The sequence below is a fragment of the Erythrolamprus reginae genome, chromosome 1, assembly GCF_031021105.1.
Source record: "Erythrolamprus reginae isolate rEryReg1 chromosome 1, rEryReg1.hap1, whole genome shotgun sequence".
Lineage (NCBI taxonomy): Eukaryota > Metazoa > Chordata > Lepidosauria > Squamata > Dipsadidae > Erythrolamprus > Erythrolamprus reginae.
Window position 1 is genome coordinate 140,049,953 of NC_091950.1, and position 22,780 is coordinate 140,072,732.

At 39.7% G+C, this 22,780-nt stretch overlaps 1 protein-coding gene across 1 annotated transcript in view; it reads left to right on the forward strand.

The window, feature by feature from the left end:
- The window catches only part of VWCE (von Willebrand factor C and EGF domains), a 35,887-nt gene extending 13,313 nt beyond the window's left edge, over positions 1-22,574 (forward strand). The window contains exons 8-20 of the mRNA XM_070767193.1: positions 601-1,040; positions 1,122-1,215; positions 3,172-3,254; positions 4,931-5,018; positions 6,164-6,249; positions 11,529-11,646; positions 12,775-12,860; positions 14,931-15,027; positions 15,645-15,727; positions 16,229-16,319; positions 17,353-17,435; positions 18,274-18,379; positions 19,448-22,574. Of these exons, the coding sequence (XP_070623294.1) occupies positions 601-1,040; positions 1,122-1,215; positions 3,172-3,254; positions 4,931-5,018; positions 6,164-6,249; positions 11,529-11,646; positions 12,775-12,860; positions 14,931-15,027; positions 15,645-15,727; positions 16,229-16,319; positions 17,353-17,435; positions 18,274-18,379; positions 19,448-20,178 (2,186 nt within the window). The 3' untranslated portion in view covers positions 20,179-22,574. The remainder of the gene's footprint in view (positions 1-600; positions 1,041-1,121; positions 1,216-3,171; positions 3,255-4,930; positions 5,019-6,163; positions 6,250-11,528; positions 11,647-12,774; positions 12,861-14,930; positions 15,028-15,644; positions 15,728-16,228; positions 16,320-17,352; positions 17,436-18,273; positions 18,380-19,447) is intronic.
- The last annotated feature ends 206 nt before the right edge of the window (positions 22,575-22,780 follow it).

A 22,780-nucleotide genomic window follows, 5' to 3' on the forward strand; every position in this document is an offset into this window, starting at 1 on the left:
GCAAAAAGCAGCCATGGTAGTATAAAATATGATTGCATCAATGAAATAGAAAATATGTAAAGGGGTATTGTATTATTATTGAAAAAAAGAAATGGTGCATTTGTGATGTAAATATGTGAAATAAAAAAAAAAAGTTTTTCTAAAAAAACCTTGGTTCATATTACCGTACATTGATAATCATTTCTGTTGAATCCTTGCTTGAATGAAGGACTGCACTCTTGTGGTAAATAACTGTTCTTTATTAATGAGGAGTAACGGTTACAGAACTAACAAAAGACAACATGGCCGTGCCTGGCAGCTAAATATATACCGGGCTGCCAGGCTCAGCCAACCAATCACATTATAGTATTTTCCCGCCCAAGGAATATGGGGTGGGTACAAGGCCTAACTGTCCTCTGGACACAACAATTTCCAAGAAACATTTTAATACAAATTTATCTGAACTTCTTTATTACATAATTTTCCCTGAAGCATAATTTTGCTGTACACATACTTGATTTTTTTAAAATAAAAACAAAACTTTTTCAAAAACATCATTTTTCAGCAAGGGATGGCCATTTCTCTCTCTGACTCTCTTTCTCTGTTCCTCCTACCTCACAGGTTTCTCAAAGTCCAGCCTGGCTCCTTCTCCCATTTTGCAGTCTCTTCAGCAGCCTCAGACTCTGCTACGCCTCTCTCCAGAATCCATAGGACCTGTCTTGCCCCCTAGGGGTTCCCCAGCACTTGCTCCTTCAAGTGTACCTAGAATCCCATTTCCTTTTCCACTTGTGCCAATTCTCTCTGTGCTTCCATCAACAGCTTCTCCCATCTCATCATCTCCTCCACACAGCTCAACTTTTGGCACCTCTTTCTGGCCCAGAACTCCCAGGCCTTCTCTGTCAGTAAGTCCTCTGTCACCATTGTTACCAAAGAAGTTTAGCCCATCCATTCCCCCAAGCCCCTTGACTGCCACAATTCCATCTGCCTGCTGGCATGGAGGGGTTCTTCATGAAGATAAGAGCTCCTGGATAGAACCACCATGTCTGAATTGCTCCTGTGAGGTATATGGCATATTTTGAGTTCTTATCTTACTCGCCAACTTCAAGTATTATGCTCGTACTGCCTGTATTGTCTTATTTCAGGGTGGACAAGTGTTTTGTCAAACAGTGACATGTGAGGTTTCCTGCTCTCACCCAATTCCCCCAGCCCCAGGAGAATGCTGTCCTACCTGCACAGGTGAGAGAATTACCCACTTGATCAAGGCTCTATATGCTTGTGTCTGATTGGATCATGTTGGGTCTTCCCTTGTTCTAGCCATGGAGGATTTTCCCCGTATACAGTACCTCTTTCCCCTGCAATTGATCAGAGGCAGTCTCTCATTTCTGAACTTGACTTGGTAAATCGCCATTCCTATTTTTATTAATGTTTTCGTATCCTGATGGGAATTATATAAAACTTGATCTAAGTTTCCCGACCTGTCATACTTCATGGATCACCTCATTTACTGGGGCATCTGAAAGCTGGGCAGAAGGTTGATGCATCTTTATTCTCACAAGTGCCATGTCTTGTGCAACCTGACGTTTTGTGTAAAAGGTAAATTGCTCATATGAATCGAGCTTGACTTCTAGTATCCAGCCATGTAACATTCTGTGTACAGTTAGCATGTTGTAGGATAGACTTTGTAGATCACTTTTAATTGAAAGATAAAATAAAATTGGCATTGCCCCACCAATTTTAAAATTAAAAAGTTTAATTGGTCAAAATCTCAGGAGATTTTCAGGTCTTAAAAGATTTCAATAATATCATCTGTTGATTGTAATATTGTTTAAACGTTTTGAGGTTTGGCAGTTTCAGTCACTTTTAATGGAGTGAATTTATTTCATAATTAGATTGATATCCCACTTTTTCTTCAGGAGCTCCAGAAAGTGTTCATAGCATTGCCTTTCGTAAACTTCTTAAAACCCACCTCTGCCATCAGGCATGGAGGAACTGAGACATCTCCCCTTGCCTATGTAGTTTTATGTATGGTATGTTTGTATGTATGCTTTTTATATAATGGGGTTTTTAGGCTTTTAATGTAAAATTGTTATTTTAGACTTTAATATTAGATTTGCTATTGTATATTGTTTTATCACTGCTGTGAGCCGCCCCGAGTCTACGGAGAGGGGCGGCATACAAATCTAATTAATAATAATAATAATAATAATTTCCTTCATCTATATCTCCCCACAAAAAGAATCCCATGAGGCAGGTTGAGCTGAGAGAGTAACCAGCCCAAAGGCGCTAGTTAATTTCTATGGCTAAGGGTGAACTGAGCTGAACTAAATCCAAACTAAATCCAGTGCTACTATAGCTCTCAATCATTATGGAGACCATGTGGAGTATCACAGGTCTATCCTGGTACCTACAGACATTCCTTAACCTTAAAAAAAATAGCTGTAAAGTTTTAAAAAAAGGAATGAACACGTTTCCCATCTTGGTGGTCTTCTTTGAAGACTGTTGGGCCTAATAGGAGTGTATAGTACAGGGATGGCAAACTTTTTTTCCTCAGGTGCAGAAAGTGTGCATGCATACATGCACTATTGCATACACACAAAAGCCCACACCCATAATTCAATGTCCCGTGCCACCCACACATGGGCTTGTGACACCCCCATGCTGCCACGCTCTCCCGTGTATGCATGCACAACCCCCTGCTTCCCCTTTTCCTGACTTCTGGTGGGCCAGGTAGGTCTGTTTTTGCCCTCTCCAGGCTTCAGAGGCTTCACCTCCTGCCCCCTCCCAGGGGCCCACCGGAGGCCGAAAATGCTCTCCCAGAGCCTCCACACAAGCTAATCAGCTGGCCAGTGTACACATGCATGTTGGAGCTGAGCTAAAGTAACAGCTCATCTGCCAGCAGATATGGCTCTGTGTGCCACCTGTGGTTCACTGGTGTATAATATATAGGGATTTTTGCACACTGGACATCACTGAAATAAAACTTTTAACTGTGTTCAAAAACCAAGAGGTACCATGAATTATCTGTGACTTGCAAATGGTGATATTGTTACATATATTTTCATCTGTGGAATATTTGAGAGCATCTAGCAAGTTTTTGAAAATATCTATATGCTGCCGAGAAAGTGTAATGGGGCCAATTCCCCTTAATTTTGTCCCTTCAGAGAAGAATCTTCTCATTCCTATTTCCTGCAGGCTGTTTCTATTATGGGATGTCCAGAGTTGAAGGGGACGTATTCTCTCTCTCTGAGGAGAACTGCACAGTCTGTGTCTGCCTGGTGAGCCTCAGGGACTTGGGGCTGGTATTTCTTTGAGGACATATAAATTAACACTTGCTAATACTTTAGATCAGTGGTTCTCAACCTTTCTGATGCCGCGACCCCTTAATGCAGTTCGTCATGTTGTAGCGACCCCCAACCATTAGTCTAGTGCCAATTCTCTCAACACAGCTTTAAGATGATTGGTAGGAATGTCAAAGGGACACCCCCACTGTAATCACCTGATTGGTCAGATTGTAAAAATATGTTTCAAGGCGCCAGAAGAGAAGATTTAGTTCCTAACACCATGGGAAATTTGTCTTTTCCCATGGTCTTAGGCGACCCCTGTGAAACGGTCATTCCACCCCCAAAGAAGTCCCAACCCCCAGGTTGAGAACCACTGCTTTAGATGAAAATTAATATAATGCCTGTTGCTTTTGCTAGGAGCCATCTAACAACAAAACTGTATTTAAACTTGTAAATGTTTTGATGGGCATTTATTTTTCTGCCCAGAAAGCAGGGTTGAACTAAGAGATGGAATTATGCCTTCTCCTCCTCCTCCTCCATTTCACTTTATACTACAAATTACTACACTTTATACTACAAATTATTATCTTTATACTTTATATTACAAATTATTATCCAATTTAACATCAGGTTTCAGACCCATTTGATTTTATAATGTCGCCATATCTTGGGTCACTGATCTTCAACTATTTATCAGAGATGCCATGTTTCAAAAAACCCAACCAACCAAAACAAAACAGAAAGAGGGGAGAACAATACTATAGTGAAAGACAAAATACTTTCTAGCTTCTATCAAACTTGCATTTTCCTGTTGCTTTCATGCCACCCATGAACGCCTTTTTCTGAAGTGGCTGTTCAGAGAGTTCAAGGAGGGTGCAAGGAAGGTTCCCCTTGATTTTAAACCTGTACAAGGGTCCCATAGGCAGGAGCAGGATATAGAGTGTTACTATCCTTCTCCCACGGCCCTTACAAACCCCTCACTACAAGCTGTACTCTCTTCCTTTTCAGCCTTCATTGCTAGCACTCTTATCCACATAACCACTGGGATGCCTGTCTCCAGTGGTTGAAGTCTGCCATCCAGGAAGAGTGCATAGAATTGATTGGGTGAGCAGAGTTTTTCCAAGGGGTAATTTCATAGGTGAGATGCGCTGAGACCAGCCACATCATGGCTAGGAGCAATATTAATCCTAATGTTAGGCAGTAGGTATCACGAAAGGAGAGCATATTCTCCAGTGTTAATTTAATTGGTATTGTATTTATTGCCAAAGAGAAGCTTGTAGGATGTCTCTCTGTCTCTCAAAGCTGAAAATAGTGTTGGTGGTTTTGGTACTAAACACTTGACGTAGAGCATGTACTGTTTATCTGAGGTGGCGAAATGCAATGAGGAGGTCCAGAGTGAGGAGCATTTGGAATTTAATGGAAACAATGGGTGTGAGCATTTGGGAGGAGAAGGATTATCTTCATAACAATCCATTCATTCTTTGTCACAGTTTTTTTTTCTTATCTTGTTGCCTAGAAATTATAGTGGCTCAAATCTAAATTATCTTGATGCCACAAGTTTATGGAAAACATTCACAAATATTATCCAGATGTGTCATCAGGCTGAAACTGCATTGTAGAAAATGAAAAATCAAAACAAACTGCACTATAATGTTTGTTTTTCATTCCAGGCAGGCAACATTTCATGTATCTCTCCAGAATGTATACCCAGTCCGTGTCCTGGTTCTGCTCAGACTGATTGTTGTCCCTGCCAGCCAGGTAGGTCTCTCTCAATTACTTAATTATTGCCCTGAAGACACCTTGTTTTTTTTTAGAGACAGTGTAACAAGAAGGGTGAAAATGGTGGGAAGTCCTTCTTTGAAAGATTTTATCTAAAGTAAGAAATCCTATGAGTAGGTAATGCTAAAGACTTTTCAATGCTTGACTGCTTTCCTCGATAAGTGAATAGGGGGTGGGTGGGCTCAAAAAAGTGATAAATAAATAAAACAACAAATAATGGAAATATCAAGAAAATATAATTATTTGGAGAACAACTGTCCTTGAAATATTAAAATGTCCTCTTCACATGCAAATAGGGAGTTGGCGATTATGTCATGATTTGGTGATGGCAGTGGTAGAGAATAATATGCATATAGAAAGTAATTACACCAAAACATGTATAAGGTCAGATGTTTGGTCCTAGTATCTAAGTGGAAGAAACCATGAGTAAAAGAACATTTAGTAATAAAAGTAGAGTATTGTATGCAGCGAGAACTCTACTGCATGATGTAAGGAAAGCAAAACATTTTCTACAAATCTACTGACCAGGAGGGCAATAAATGAAAAGAGCCTACACTGAAATTCTATGCTGTTTTCCAGTTTCAAAAACTTCCAAGTCAATTTACTACATTCAGCTGAAGTGAGAATTAGGACAATGAATGGAATATTTTAAGAGGCATGGAATAAGTAAAGGAAACATGTTTTTCTGTTGTGAAAAAGTAAATACATTTGATACTACACAAGGAACCTTGGAGAAAGAATTTCAAGCAAAGATGCTGAATAAATGAAAATTAAAATCCAAGTGTCTGTGCAGTATGACAAGACACAGTGGTATAAATTTACATTGTAAGAGATATGGGTCCAAGAAAGGGTTGAAATACCAGCCAGAGGTGGTATTTGCCGGTTCTCCAAACTACTAAAAATTTCTGCTACCGGTTCCCCAGAACCTGTCAGAATCTGCTGAATTTCACTTCTGGCACAAGATCATTAGAGCTGTACATTTATAAATATGATACAATATATTAATTGGCCCTTTATCTGGTCACCAATGCCTGTCTTTTCTATGGAAAGATCACCTGTGCCATGTTACTCTTTCCTCTTATGAATCTTCTATAGCAGGACTGACCTGTTGCTTTCCTCCGTAGCAGAATGTCATTTCCGTGGGCAAGTATACACAGAAGGGGCCGAGTTCAACCCAGATGGGGATAACTGTACCATCTGTGTGTGCAGGGTATGTGTTTTATCTACTTTTACTCATCTACCTTTAAAAAAAGCCCATATCGCCACTGAAAAGTCAGGACTCCGGTAGTTTAATCAGAACTGGTTTATTCATAACGAGGCATAATACAAGCACTGGAACAGCAGTTTCCCGAATGAAGGCAACGGCTAATCCGTTGCCCTATTTATACTCTCTTAAAACATCGGGCTTTTCTTAACTGACAACTATTTAACCTTCGCGGCTATTTTCTAAATAGACCAATCACAGATTTTCTGTGAATATTTTTAAACGAACACAACAATAAGGGTCTAGGGAAGGAAAAAGAAGGAGAAAGAAGGTGCAAGATAAGAGGGGGGGGGGGGAAACAAAAGCAGTGACTTTCAATTTTTTTCAGTGCAGTAAAGCAGAGGTCCCCAACCGCCGGTCCGCGGACCGGGACCGGGCCGTTGGGGTTTTCCAGCCGGTCCGTGGCGCCGCTGCCCTCCCGGCAGAGGACATTATGCAGGACAGGGTGGGGCGTCGGGCAGGGCGGGGAGAATCAGGAGGCTCCTTTGGCGGCTGGGGGCTGCCTGGCTTTGTGATTTTGGCTGGGGGGGAGTTAGGAAGGTCCTACTTCTCCCCCCCCCAGCCAAAAACTCAAAGCCTATCTGCTGGATACGGGCGATGAGCGGGACGAGCGGCGCCGAAGCCGGTGGCTGTGGCAGCTGCTGCAAGAGGCTTCCGCGCCGCTCGTCCCACTCATCGCTCCTGAGGGAACGGGCGAGGGCGTCGGAGACCCAAAGCCCATCCTGCGTGGAGGGAGACGGAGCCAAGCGGGGCCACCCGGAGACCTTTTCCCGTCTTCTTCTCCTCGCTCGCTCCCCTCATAACCATCCCTCCAGCCGCCACAGTTCATCCGAAGCGGGTGCCCCCACTTGCAAGATCTCGGATCGTAACGCGCGCCGAAAAGTGAATCTTTCTCTTCATGTTTTTCTCCAGGCGAGGGTCAAAAGAGAACAGCAGCCGCCCCGCTTGCGGGGGGATGCCCGTTCGTAGCTACGCCAGCCCGCCAAGGGGGCGTCGAGGGGGCTTCTGAGGCTGAAGGAAAGCGCCGGAATGCCCTTCCCGTGTTTAGATTGCTTGCCGTTGGGGGAAATGGAGGAGGCGGCGGCGGTGGGGCGCAATTGCCAAGTTTCTGGAGCGAGGAGAAAAGAACCGCTCGAGCTTTGAAAAATAAAGAAGGGGGGTTATGGTTGGCGCTCGCTGATTTTATTATTATTATTGTTTGGTGGCTGAGTCTATTGAAGCCTCCCTTGAATGGAAGAGATGGGGAGAAAGAATCCAGCCTTTTCCCATCTACGGGGTTATGTTTTTGTGTGTGTGTGTGTGCGACCGCGCGCGCCCCCGGGCAGCCAAAGAGCCTCTGTTGTTAAACTCTCCCGAGAGCGGAGAGCCTCTTGCAGCAGCTGCCACAGCCACCGGCTTCGGCGCCGCTCGTCCCGCTCATCGCCCGTATCCAGCAGATAGGCTTTGAGTTTTTGGCTGGGGGGGGGGAAAAGTAGGACCTTCCTAAGTCCCCCCCCAGCCAAAATCACAAAGCCAGGCAGCCCCCAGCCGCCAAAGGAGCCTCCTCATTCTCCCCGCCCTGTGGAGAAGTGTGGAGGGCTGCGTCACTAAGCTCCACCCCTCCATAACCCCACCCCCATATGACCAAAGCCCCCCCCCCCACCGGGCCGTGGAAAACTCGTCTAACTTAAAGCCGGTCCCTGGTGCTAAAAAGGTTGGGGACCTCTGCAGTAAAGTATAAAATACAGTGATACTTTGTCTTACAAACTTAACTAGTTCTGGGACGAGGTTCTTAAGGTGAAAAGTTTGTAAGACGAAACAATGTTTCCCATAGGAATCAATGGAAAAGCGATTAATGTGTGCAAGCCCAAAATTCACCCCTTTTGCCAGCTGAAGTGCCTGTTTTTGCGCTGCTGGTATTCCCCTGAGGCTCCCCTCCATGGGAAACCCCATCTCCGGACTTCTGTGTTTCTGCGATGCTGCAGGGGAATCCAAGCAGCACAAAAACGAGTGCTTCACTGGCAACAGAAGTCTGGAGGTGGGGTTTCCCAGCGAAGGGAGCATCAGTGAAATCACAGCATCACAAAAACACCGAAGTCCTTGAAACCCCACCTCCAGACTTCTGTATTTTTGTGATACTGTGATTTCACTGAGGCTCACCTTGCTGGGAAACCCCACCTCTGGACTTCTGTTGCCAGCGAAGTGCCCATTTTTGCGCACCTGGGATTCCCCTGCTGGGATTCCCCTGCAGCATCACAAAAACACGGAAGTCCGGAGGTGGGGAGCCTCAAAGGAATCCCAGCAGCGCAAAAATGGGTGCTTCGCTGGCAATGGAATTCCAGAGGCGAGGCATCCCAGCAGCGGTGGTGGGTTTGTAAGATGAAAATAGTTTGTAAGACGAGGCCAAAAAATCTTAAGCCCCGGATTTGTATCTCAAAAAGTTTGTATGACAAGGTGTTTGTAAGACGAGATATCACTGTGTAACTGCAACCTCAATTTTTTACTTAATACGTTAATTAATTAATTAATTAATTGGATTTATATGCTGTCCCTCTCTGAGGACTCCTAAGGACCAGTTTAGTAAGTACTAGCTGTTTCTATAACAATAGCATAATCTAATCATCAAAAGCTAGGATCAATCCCCCCCCCGCCATTTTGAACATAAAGTCCACAAGCGGTTTCAAGTAGAAATAAAATTGTATACATTCTTTTATTAAAACAGTTAATTTTGTAGTCTCTCCATCAAATTTCCCATTCATTCTTCCATTGTGGGAATTGACATCTCTTTCCATTATTGTGCATATAAAAATTCTTGCTTGCCAACATATATAATAACAAAGTTCCAATTGTTTTTTCAAGCTCTTTGTCCAATAGTCCTAAAAGGAAAACTTCTAGTTTCCATTTTGTATTTGTTTTAAGAATCTTCTGAATTAAAATATACTACTCAAAAAAATAACGGGAACACTCAAATAGCACATCTTAGATATGAATAAATGAAATATTCTCATTGAATATTTCATTTGCACAACTATTCCATTTGCATAACAGCATGTGAAAATGATTGTCAATCGCTGTTGCTTCCTAAGTGGACAGTTTGATTTTACAGAAGTTTGATTTACTTGAAATTATATTCTGTTTTTTAAGTGTTCCCTTTATTTTTTTGAGCAGTGTATAAATTTGGTCCCAATATTTCATTCTTTATCACAAGTCCACCAAAGATGATAAAAGTATCTTCTTTACAATTACATTTGCAACAATATTTCAGACACCTCTATATATTTTTCGCAGTTTCTCAGGCATATCTTTACTTATCTCAGAGGATGTTCAAATTAATTTTTTTTCACTTAGTATACACACAGTCTCTCTTGATTCTTCCTCTTACATACACACAAATGCACACTGTTGTAGGCTTACATTTTTCTCTCTCCCAATGAAAAGCATATGATGAGATGTAAACATTGGCAGCAGTTTATATCATTTTTAGCTAAGAAATCATGCATTTCAATTATTTAGAAAGATGACTTTGATCTTTTCTTTCTGGTTGTCCTTAAACCCTTATAACTTTTCTTATCTGTTCAAGGAGAAACGTTTTTCCTGCTTCACTGCAGAAACTTGAAATTATTACATGAGTTTTATTGGTATTCCAGAACTATATGTCAACTATGAAATTGGCTAAATGAGGCCTCTGAAGGGAAAACCTATTAATAGTCCTCAAATGCTCTGTGGCAAAGAAGGGGCCTGATAGAAAATGTTGAAGCATTTTTTAAAAGAAAAATCATGCCCCATCTTTCTTTTGTCCTAGCACTGAAAGGAGTGACAAATTAAAAATGCCAAAACAAACAAATAAATAAATACAGTCAAACACAGTTTAAATATATATACAACATGTGAAATCACATGAGACAATTCCTAGAGCATATTTCTTGGTTTTTTAAAATCTTTTTTCTAAATATGGAGTTATTTGGACTAGGAATACTGTCATGTGGGAATGTATTTTACAAATAATATCCCTTGTACATAATTGAAGTAGTCCTAAATGGTATTAAGAATGATGGTACACAAATAAGACAAATAATAAATAGATGGCTCTCTGTTTCATCCAGCTACTGCCAACAGTAGATTGCTTACTAAGGTGACCATGGAATTCATAGAAACATAGAAACATAGAAGTCTGACGGCAGAAAAAGACCTCATGGTCCATCTAGTCTGCCCTTATACTATTTTCTGTATTTTATCTTAGGATGGATATATGTTTATCCCAGGCATGTTTAAATTCAGTTACTGTGGATTTATCTACCACGTCTGCTGGAAGTTTGTTCCAAGGATCTACTACTCTTTCAGTAAAATAATATTTTCTCATGTTGCTTTTGATCTTTCCCCCAACTAACTTCAGATTGTGTCCCCTTGTTCTTGTGTTCACTTTCCTATTAAAAACACTTCCCTCCTGAACCTTATTTAACCCTTTAACATATTTAAATGTTTCGATCATGTCCTCCCTTTTCCTTCTGTCCTCCAGACTATACAGATTGAGTTCATTAAGTCTTTCCTGATACGTTTTATGCTTAAGACCTTCCACCATTCTTGTAGCCCGTCTTTGGACCCGTTCAATTTTGTCAATATCTTTTTGTAGGTGAGGTCTCCAGAACTGAACACAGTATTCCAAATGTGGTCTCACCAGCATTCTGTATAGCGGGATCATAATCTCCCTCTTCCTGCTTGTTATACCTCTAGCTATGCAGCCAAGCATCCTACTTGCTTTCCCTACCGCCTGACTGCACTGTTCACCCATTTTGAGACTGTCAGAAATCATTACCCCTAAATCCTTTTCTTTTGAAGTATTTGCTAACACAGAACTGCCAATACAATACTCAGATTGAGGATTCCTTTTCCCCAAGTGCATTATTTTACATTTGGAAACATTAAACTGCAGTTTCCATTGCTTTGACCATATATTCTAGTTCAGGGATGTCAAACTCATAGTCCATGGGCCAGATGTGTCACATGCTGACCTCACCCATGCCCGGTTTAATGAAGGTGGGACAAGTCGCAATACGACGCGAGTTTGATACCGCTATTCTAGTTGGAAGCCAAATTGAAGCAGATCCAGACTATCACTAGAGAATTTGTATAGCTTGAGAGATTTCCCCAATTTAAAAATATCTGTGGAAAAGAAATTGTGGACCCCTGTCTTGATGACTTCCTCTCTGTGTCCTTTTTATTAATAATGGTACCTGATCTATCTTCAGCAAAATGAAGTGGAGTGCTCCTTCATTCCATGCCCCACCCCAGGATGTCCCCTTGAGGACTGGCTGTTGGTTCCAGGACAGTGCTGCTTCACCTGCCGAAAGACTGCCCTCATGACAGGTAAGACCCCTGTAGCCAGCATGCAAGAACATATACATCTATGATGCAAAGATTCATAGAATAATGGAATATCATTTATACCTTTTGGGGAAATATTTGTTATAGTATATTAATGTAATAATATTAATGTAATAATAATGCATACAAAATTTATGTTGCTAAGTGAAAAATTTGTTAAGTGAGTTTTTAATGATTTTCTTGCCACATTTGTTAAATGAATCACTGGAGTTTTATGACTTTTCTTGCCACATTTGTTAAGTGAATCACTGGAGTTGTTAAGCTAGTAGCATGTTTGTTAAGTGAATCTCGCTTCCCCATTGACTTTGGTTGTCAGAAGGTCACAAAAAGGGATCATATGACTCTGTGACACTGCAACCTTCATAAATATGAGTCAATTGTCAAGCATTGAATGTACATTATTACATCGTAAGTCGCTTTTTTCAGTGTTGTTGTAAGTTTGAAAGGTCACAAAGTGAACTGTTGCAAGTTGAGGACTACTTGTCCTCAATAACAATAACATCAACAGAGTTGGAAGGGACCTTGGAGGTCTTCTTGTCCAAACCCCTGCTTGGGCAGGAAACCCTACACTACTTCAGACAAATGGTTATCCAACATCTTCTTTAAAACTTCCAGTATTGGAGCATTCACAACTTCTGGAGGCAAGCTGTCCCACTGATTAATTGTTCTAACTGTCAGGAAATTTCTCCTTAGTTCTAAGTTACTTCTCTCCTTGTTTAGTTCCCTCCCATTGCTTCTTATCCTGCCCTCAGGTGCTTTGGAGAATAGATTGACTCCCTCTTCTTTCTGGCAACCCCTGAGATATTGGGACACTGCTATCATGTCTCCCCTAGTCCTCTTTTTATTAAACTAGTTTAATTAATTAATATATTTAATTAATATATATATAAGATATTAATGTAACTGGTAGCAATGTGCTTTAGAACCCACTAGACTAGAATACATCAAACCAAATATCAAACTATCCATCCCTGCAGGTCTTGATTCTCTTTTACAATCATGGACTTTTTAATGTAAATTGCTGATAATATTTCTCCTAGCAAGTATGCTGGCAAGAGAGAGCCTTTTATCTTTTCTGAGATGTTTCTTTTCATTGTTTCCCTTTTATAGGTTGCTTTATCGATGACAATGGAATTGAATTTCCAGTGGGACAACTCTGGTCGCCGGGTGATCCCTGTGAGTTATGCATCTGCCAGGTGAATGATAACCTGCTCTATTTCATTTAGTTTTAACCTTCCAGCCTTCTATTGCAGTGTTTCCCAACCTTGGCAACTTGAAGATATCTGGACTTCAACTCCCAGAAATCAGGCTGGGGAATTCTGGGAGTTGAAGTCCAAATATCTTCAAGTTGCCAAGGTTGGGAAACACTGTTCTATTGCATGATATTTTACCATTTATTTATTTTTATTAATTTAATTTAATTTAATTTAATTTAATTTAATTTAATTTAATTTAATTTAATTTAATTTAATTTAATTTAATTTAATTTAATTTAATTTAATTTAATTTAATTTAATTTAATTTAATTTAATTTAATTTAATTTAATTTAATTTAATTTAATTTAATTTAATTTAATTTAATTTAATTTAATTTAATTTAATTTAATTTAATTTAATTTAATTTAATTTAATTTAATTTAATTTAATTTAATTTAATTTAATTTAATTTAATTTAATTTAATTTAATTTAATTTAATTTAATTTAATTTAATTTAATTTAATTTAATTTAATTTAATTTAATTTAATTTATATGCCGCCCAACTCCTGGACTCTGGGTGGCTTACAGCTATCATCATCATCATCATCATCATCATCATCATCATCAGATTCCCCCCCTCCCCCAATTTTTGTTATAGTCACTCCTTAACATTCCTCAGCAAAGATTCAGATGGATACTTTAACTCCAGTTGTGTTTGCCTATGCATTCTAGGGCACATTGGGGAGAGTCAGATAATTATATTGAATACAGTCTTCCAGTATCTGAGCTGGGCAAAAAAGTATGCTGTTGTATATTGTGTTGTCTTTTTTGACAATCCATAGTCTTCTTCAGTTAATGAGGCTGTCATTTTACTGTTTTAATGCTGGACAAGTTAAGGAGAGTGAAAGGAAACCACTTGTCTTAATTTCTCCTCACAGCAAGTGCTCCTGTCAGTGAGAAAAACAATTACCATTCTCTATTGACAGAAACAGCAGTTACAGCTCTCAGAGTCCTTTGCTTCCTGGCTGAAATCAATCTTCTACATAGCACTTGTACTAATAAAGGAAAATATTTGTAGCTTAGAGCAACATGAGGGGTCTTTGGTGCTTTCTGAGTTTGCTTGTTTTCATGCAGACATTTCATTACCCAAACTAGGTAAAATAATCAGTGCTGATGAAATATCTGCAAGAAAACAAGCAAGCTCAGAGAGCCCTCACATAGCATTGGATTAGGATTAACCCAACTTTTAAAAAAAGCATTGGTCTATTGCGCTTTCAAAAAGAGCCCTTTAAAAATCACCCTGAGACTAACAAGTACCAGCTATGCAATACATGAGCAAATCCACTAGGAATCAGAGGTCTGGTTTTTCCTGCAGTCTAAGCCAAAATGGTTAGGGGGAGAATGCCCATTGCTTGGAGGTAATGCACACTCCTAGATATATGGCACCCCTTGAATGCCATATAGCTTTTCTATACATTGAGTGATGGCATCACCTTCTGACAATGTGACATTTTGCATTTTTACATTTATTCAGAAAGAGCAGTGGCACTGGTGGTCTCTAGGTTTTGGCATCTTTGGCACCAGATAGACCAGTTCATATCCACCTTTTAAGTCATTAGATTCAGACTTAACACTATTGCACTTCCTTTCTTGTCATTGTCTCTTCACAGCTTGCAATCTCCTGGTTCTGTAGTAATTTCTCAGTTTCCCCAGCATTCCAGATCTACCTGCTCATTTGCTATGATGTCCCCATAGGCTTCATTGGGTAGAAGTGATGACACCTTCTCTGTTATTGCACTGATGCCTCAAACTAGCCATCTCTGGACTAACCCTGATTGCAGAGTGCAGGCAAAACACCAGTGAGGCTCTAGTCTAGGATATGAATGCTAAGATTGTAATCAACTCTCCCAAGATAATACCATCCAACACTCACCTTATTGAAGCTTTTGAAGAGAACTGATAGAAGACTGATACTTTTGTTGGGATGGAAGCAATGGAGGGTTTTTCTGCCCACAACAGACCAGCATTTTGTGCTGTGGGTTTCTGTGAAGTTCTTTTCTGTTATAGGCAGATGGTTCAGTGAGCTGTAAAAGGACAGATTGTTTGGAGATGTGTCCTCATCCAATTCGAATCCCTGGACAGTGCTGTCCAGATTGCTCAGCAGGTAAAATTCCATCTTTTCAGAAAGTTGTCTTCTTCTTAGGGAAACCAAATATTTTCCTTCCTAGATCACCCATATTGTAATGAACACGAATACAACTGTTTTCAAAACCAATGCATACATAATTTTTAAGATTTTATGCCAAAATTGTACAGAAAATGCAGATAGCGGACATACCATTTAGTTCTGCTTCTTGCCTCTGCCTTTTGCTTTTAAAGCAGACAGAATATTGTTCTGTTCATGTATAAAAGTGAGAAACCAATCTTAAATGAACATTCTCATTTTTCAAAAATGTATCCTCATTATGAGAAGACAGTATGTATAGGCAAAGGCTTCGTAAGCCAAGCAAATAATTTCCAAAAGTATTGCTTTTCGAGGTAGATTTTTTTTCAAGAAATATTTAACAGCAGCAGATGCTGTTTATGTCATATTTCAATACTTTCAGATGAACATTTCAGATTTTTATCAAAAGGCATTGTGCAATTATTTTGTCCAACTACCCCAAACAAGCATCCATCCATATGATATCTACCTGGTTTTATGCTTTCTTGAAAGCTTTTATATAGGCCATCTGGTTCAAGCTGACTAAGTGAATTTTTTTTTCTCTTTCACAACAAAAGGTTGTACCTATGCAGGGAAGATCTTCTATAACAATGAAACCTTCCCCTCTGTCTTGGACCCATGTCTGAGTTGCATTTGTTTGGTAAGTCATCTACATCTGGAGTAGGGACATAGAGAATTGATAATTCTAAAAAAGGAAGAATTAATCCCCTGGCATTTCTTACTGAAATAATAGGACTTGAGTCAATCCAAGGAGGAATAATTTGAAAATTGCTCATGATGTTCCATTTTCACTTTTCTCCTATACTCAACACACCTCTCTTACTTTCTTGACTCTTGAAACAAATCTTCTTGATATTTTTGTGAAACCTTATTTTGTAATACTACAAGAAGTATACCCCTGACTACAACTATTACCAAGGAGCTATTGGGGAGGTGTGGGGGAAAGGAAGGGAAAGAAATAGAAATAAGGGAGGGGAGGAAATCTTTAAAAAATGCGTTAGGAGATGAAGGTTTTAAACTGCAGTATAATAATATTACTTTGACATTAATATAGGTTCTTGTGTGTGTGTATGCATGTGCATTCTTCTGTATGTATGTGTACATGGATAACTCTATGTATGTCTATGCATGGATCTTACAGCTGGGCTCTGTAGCCTGTTCTCCTGTGGACTGTGTTGTATCTTGTACATATCCTTTCCATCCAGAAGGCGAGTGCTGTCCAATTTGTCATGGTAAGCATCATAGCAATGTGGCTTTTCTAAGACACTATTCCAAATGTAATCTATATACTATTAACTGTACTTTTTGCTATTGTTTTTTTAAGAGAATTTGTGTTTTGGTTTGCATTTGAAATGCAATTATCGACTATAGCAGCTATAGCTATTTTGCTATTAAGATGAAAATAAGGAAACATGATGGAGAAAACAAATAACCTTATTTTAGCCTTGTGGCATCCTACTTCTACCCAATGTACATAAATAGCAGGAGAAAATTAAATAGAAATGCCCCTTCCTTATTGAGCAGGGGGCAATAAAAAGAGCAGAACCTAAAGGCAGGAAATTGCTAGTAAAAAGCACTAAAAAGCCAGAATAATGCTTTGAAACCAATTTTAATTGGAATGGTGTAGGAATTGAAATTTTTGGCCAGTCCAGAAGTAAGCAGTACTACAAATCAAATTTGGGGGGAAACGTACTATATTTTTAAAAAGTGAGCCATCAATGGACTACAATTCCAAACTTTTAAAAAAACATGTGTTGTTCTTTTACAAAACTGTATCACCAGTTTTAGTTTCTGTTTACTGATGAAGAGTTTTGCATAATTTGTGGATTTCATATGTTCATGCACTGTAATTAGTTTAAAAGTGTGCCTGCACTTGACATTTATTTATGTATGTATAAACTAAACAGCCTTTTGTCCAGTTGGTTGGAATTTATGCATGGTCTTTATTTCTTAGATGAGACTAAAAAGCAAAATGTTAGAGAAGTTTGTTAGTAACCAATTTGATTCTTGAATATTCCGTTTGATACCTGATAGGTTGTTTACCTTTCTTGCTATAGGAATTCTCACCCACTGTATACAATCATTTGTGCGGGAATCAGCAGTTAGGATATTCCAGTAACCTTGAGTAATATTTAGTATTATAGAAAGTAACTTGAATTTTTATATGACATTATAATATAATTTGGTCATGTGGCCTCATAAGCAGGTCTGTGGATAGTATGTTCGTGGTTGGAACTGTATTTCTTATGCATTCTTTTTCTATAGACTGCAATTACAAGGGAAGGAAAGTAAACAATGGACACAACTTTGTTCCTGAAGATGAACCCTGTGTTTATTGTACCTGCCAGGTGAGATGTGAATGTTTCCTTTACCTTCTTTCCTGTTGTTTCCTTTGAAATCTGAAATAAGCCTCAGCTAAGATGTGGTTGATAATCTGTCAGACCCCAATATTATACATCAATCATTTCTTCTTTGAGTTCTCATAAACTCCTGCTTTTGTCACCAATTGCCTTGTCGCCTATCATGCACTTTCTTGATTGCCTCTGGTTTTTCCAGCTGTATGTGTGGCGCTCTCCTCTCATAACTTTTGCTTTTCCATTATGTATCCAATATAATTGCTTTAATTTCTATTGCAAAGTCGGTATCAGATACTGCAGAGCCTCTAAACAAATATTTATTCATAGTAAACACAGCAAATAACTGAATTAATCTATAGTAGGCCAAAAGAAAAAAAAGAAAAACAAATTTGATCAGTAGCAGTAGAAATCCCACTAAACAACAACCCTAACTCCTTCTGGCCTAAAACCAACAGAGGTCCTGTCTTCGAACAATATAACTGTAACTCTTCCCACAATACACAACAGCTTCATTATTAGTGCTTCCAGCAATCAGTTTGGTATTACCTCTCCCAGTATTACAATCCATAATATTCTCATCAATTTTCTCCAGCATGATATCTCAAGAGCATAATTTCTTCCTTGTTCAGCCCTTTTGAGTATCCAGCTTTCACAGACATGTATAACAAAGAGGGCATACAGTACTCAAGCTTCCAACTATGCCATGCAATCATAGAAATGCTAGAAAAATATAATAGAGCATCTTTAGGACAGGAGGCAATGAATTTACCTGCTGCAATCAGTGATTTCTGCTGGGTTTGAACACCTCTTTTATTTTCTCTCCCTTCAGCTTGGGGAGGTGAGCTGTGAGAGGAAGATTTGTCCAAAGATTTGTACAGAGCCCTTTGGTCCTCTGAGTCATTGCTGCCCAGATTGCCAAAATAATGAAGTTATGAGTAAGTATTTCTGTTTGTCACATCTGTCTGTCTGAGAAATCTATTACTCTTCGTTCCATCCTCTCAGATTTACAGCAATGATGTAACAATTTGGAGAGAGAGACAAAGTATGTGATATTATACTACCTGTTTTAAGGAAATATAAAAAATATTCTATGCATAGAACTGTTTAAAGAAGCTGCATTAAGTTTGTCGTTGTCCAGGATAGTAACAGAGGTCAGAACAGAGGAGACATTGTATTTGCAATTATAGGATATTTGAGTGTCTGTGGGGAAATCTGATGAACAAATTCTTAAAAACCCTGCCTTCCATCTTGTGACAGTCACTGGAGTGCAAGCACTTTTCTACTGATTCTGCTGCTCTATCTATAGCAGGACTACTAGGTTCTGTAACAAATTTATTCCTAATGCCGTCCATCTTGTAAACTCACAGGATATTTTTTTCCTCCAAGTTAAGTACAGATCCAAACTAGACTGTGTTATGTATGTGTGGATATGTAGATATAGGCATTATGTTTCCCTTTTCAGAGCTGAATGCAAAAAGTTCATTTTAATGTATGCTGATTAGTGTACATTTAAAGTGACAATAAAGTTCCGTTCTGTTCCGTCCTGTTCCGTCCTGTTCCATCCTGTTCCGTCCTGTTCCATCCTGTTCCGTCCTGTTCCGTCCTGTTCCGCTCTGTTCCGTTCTGTTCCGCTCTGTTCCATTCTGTTCCGTTCTGTTCCGTCCCATCCCGTTCCATCCATCCCATCCCATTCCATCCATTCTATTCCATTTCGTAATGCAGATTTCTTAACATTTTGAAAGCTGCAGAATGTGTTACAATGTACCTTTTACATTGCTCTCTTCAAGCTGCATGAAATAGTCCTTTTTCATGAGTGATTATATCCGCTTTTGTGATCCAGCAGGAAGGGGCAGTATTTGCGCATGTTTGTATATGCTCATGCACAGCTAAGTTCACGATGGATTGAGATTTGTACTGTCTACAATACAGATAATAAAGAATGTGTGTCCCACAATGCTTCAGATCAATTAATATTCAATCTAATTTGCTATTTTTCACGTCAGATGATTTGGCTTCCCTGGAGAATAGACTTGCAAACCCTGTCTTGGAAGATGGAGCAGCAGAGAGACCCTTGCAAACTCTTCAAAGAGGTCCCATCACTCTGGTGTCTGACAACTCTACCCCCAACATTGCCTCCCTTACTCTAGAGGATCATATTGAAGCAACTAATGCAAAAGATCAGGAGAGAGTACTTACGAACCCAATTGCACTAGGAAATGTTGGACTCCACCAAAGCAGACTAGGAGAGGCCATTAGGTTGTATCTCAATGAACCACCAAGTATCATCCCTCCTTCTTGGCTAGGCTACTCATCAATTCCTCAGATAAAGCCAGAGTCCGTTGTATCACTTCTTAATTACCTAGAGAGCTTTGGGGATCCTCCTAGGAAATCAACCGAGTCCTCCCTGACTCATTCCAGCCTGTCCTCTCTTTATTCAAGACCAAGCAGAACCACTACATCTCCCTCTACTGTTTATATTTCCATTCCATCCACTCCAGCTAACCTCAAAAAGTCCATCACTGATTTATTTCAGGGTTCAAACACCCACAACCTTCCTTTGCAACCTCTGGCTGGAACATTTTCTCCTTCAACCAGCTCTAACCTAGATTATCTTGAAGAGCTTCCTAGCAGCCCAACACACTTCACATATTTTTCCTTGGGCCAGCGAAATGCAGGGAACCTCTCTAAATTAACCTCTAGTGATGAGAATAGCCTTTCTGATATATCTCCATAGATTGGGGATTAATTTGAACAAGAGGAACATGACCACTTTAATCTCATAAAGACAAGAGCATCTGCCTATGAGGTTGCTGTTTGCTAGATTTCTCACTATGTATTCATAGGCTAATTCAGCCTCTTGTATTGCATGTTGTATGGCTGGCTTAATGCCAGCAAGGGAAGCAGCAATTTGTGCCAGGAGTCACATAATAAATTTTCCCACACTATGTCTAATAGAGACATTCTGTTGCTGCTTGCTGTCTTATATGGACATTTCAGGACTGATTATATATATTGGAAAAATGTGGCTAGCTTTCCACGAAGTCAGAAATGAACTAAACATTGCTTTACAGACAATGTACTGCATACTGGTATGTACAACACTGATTTTAATAGTGGAAAACTTCCACTTTCTTATTCTGGTGTATATAGAATTCTGCAATTTACATTATAAATTGTTGAAATATGTTTTATGAACGCACTAAAATCATTGCACCATACCTAAAGGTAAATGTATTTTTCTATGCCACAGTTAAAAAAAGTATGGTTTCCAAGCTTCTTTTTTCCCTGCTGCTGCTGCTGTGTCTGCGTTCCTTGCTTTTTTCCTCTTTCCTTCTTCCTGTCCTCGGACGAGCTTCCCTCTCTTCTGCCCGGCTCCCCTCCAGCCTCACGTGGCCACCTCCTGCCTGAGGTGTAGCATTTATGCTTCTGGCAGCACCTGTTCACCTAGCTACCCAGCCTGAGGCGGAGAGGGTGACCCAGGAAGGAGAGTGTGGGAAACGCGAAGCAAATTGTCACCCCAGTGAGTGACACTGATAAGGTTGTAAGTCGAGGACTTAACAGTTCACTTGAACGATGATGATCATTCAAGCCACTCCCACCTGGTCACATGGCTGGCAAGCCACTCCTACCCAGTCACATGACCATTAAGCCATACCCACAAAGTAAGCCATACCCACAAAGTAAGCCATACCCACAGTGTGGCAGTAAAAATTTTGGCTGCCCATTACTGGACGAACCGCACTAGAGCAGTGCAGTGCTTCAGTTTGAAAGCTACAAAGGTGCTTCAGAAACCACAAAAGCAGAAATATATGACCTGCCAATGGCTTTATAAAACAGCAGCATTTTTTCCCTATATCACATGACTGTGCTTTGCATCTATAATAGTGTTTTTGGAAAAAGGCATTTGTTCACCACCACCCCCTCTTTTCATTTGAATCCAAAGGGCAACACAGCCACATGAAATATAACTTTTGACACATCCAGTGGCAATTTGAAAAGTGATTTGAAGTAGATCCACAGTTCGGTGAGGCAGGTAGAGCCTCTATATTTTCAACTCTAGCTTTGCTGAGCTGCTAATCTTCATCCCTTAATACAAGGGACATGGTGGCACAGTGGCTAAGACGTTGAGCTTGTTGATTAGAAGGTCAGCAATTCAGCAGTTCGAATCCCTAGTGCCACATAACAGGGTGAGCTCCTATTAGTTGACCCACTTTGTGCCAACCTAGCAATTTGAAAGCGTATAAAAAAAATGCAAATAGAAAAATAGGGACCACTTTGTTGGAAAGGTAACAGTGGTCTGTGCACCTTTGCTATTGAGTCATGCTGGCCATGTGACCACGGGGACATCTTCAGACAGCGCTCGCTCTTTGGCTTAGAAACGGAAATGAGAACTGTCTTTAGAGCCGGAAATGACTAGCACATGTGTGTGGGGGAACCTTTGCCTTTGCCTAAGCCTTAATTGTGTACTCAGAAAGGCCATTCTCCTCTGCAATTTTTGCAGGTGAAAACCCAGAAAGTGCAAAACAGTAGTAGCTGGACAGGCAAATTCACATATTAAGATACCAATGTAGGAGTCTGAAGTGTTTGATACATTATGCCTCCGACATTCTGACTGACTTTGCTAAGGTTCTCAAACTGATTCATCTTATGATCTGTCAAAACCACCCTACCTCACGGGCATGTAATGGATTTATGCTGGGGTAATGATGATTTCCTCCAAGGAATCTTGAAAAAATGAAGAGACTAAAAATTCACTGGTCCAGATTTCATTTTTCTTCCATGGAACTACATTTGTGGAAGGGGGGTGGGGATAAAAACCTGTAAAGCCTCATATCTCTATACCTTGAACTAACAACAAGGACATTGTCTGGTTATCAAGGCAGCAATATCATTTTCTCTTGCCAATATTTCCTAATTAGGACAGATTAGGGCATATTACCTGATGCCATCTCTTGGACAATGTGATCAATCCGCATGCAAAGTTTTATTGGTAGATATGGTAAAGCCCCTTTGAGATTGTCACTTCACACATGCGATGTATTCATTTGGGCAGGAATTAAAGGACATTTCTATGTGAATTTACCTTGGTATGTTGCCATGTCAAAATAAATGCCTATATTGTGTTTTTCATATATTGATATAAAAATTGGTATTACAGTGTGGTGAACATTTCTATTTAAACAAAATGGTTAGTTTTAAAAATGAAAATATATATTATAATAAAAATTTATGGCAAATATGTTTAATCTGAATATTCTCAAACTGGATTTGTTAATAACTGAATTTGATACAGTTCCTTTTTAAAAGGCTTGTTTTGTATATAGACAAATATAAGC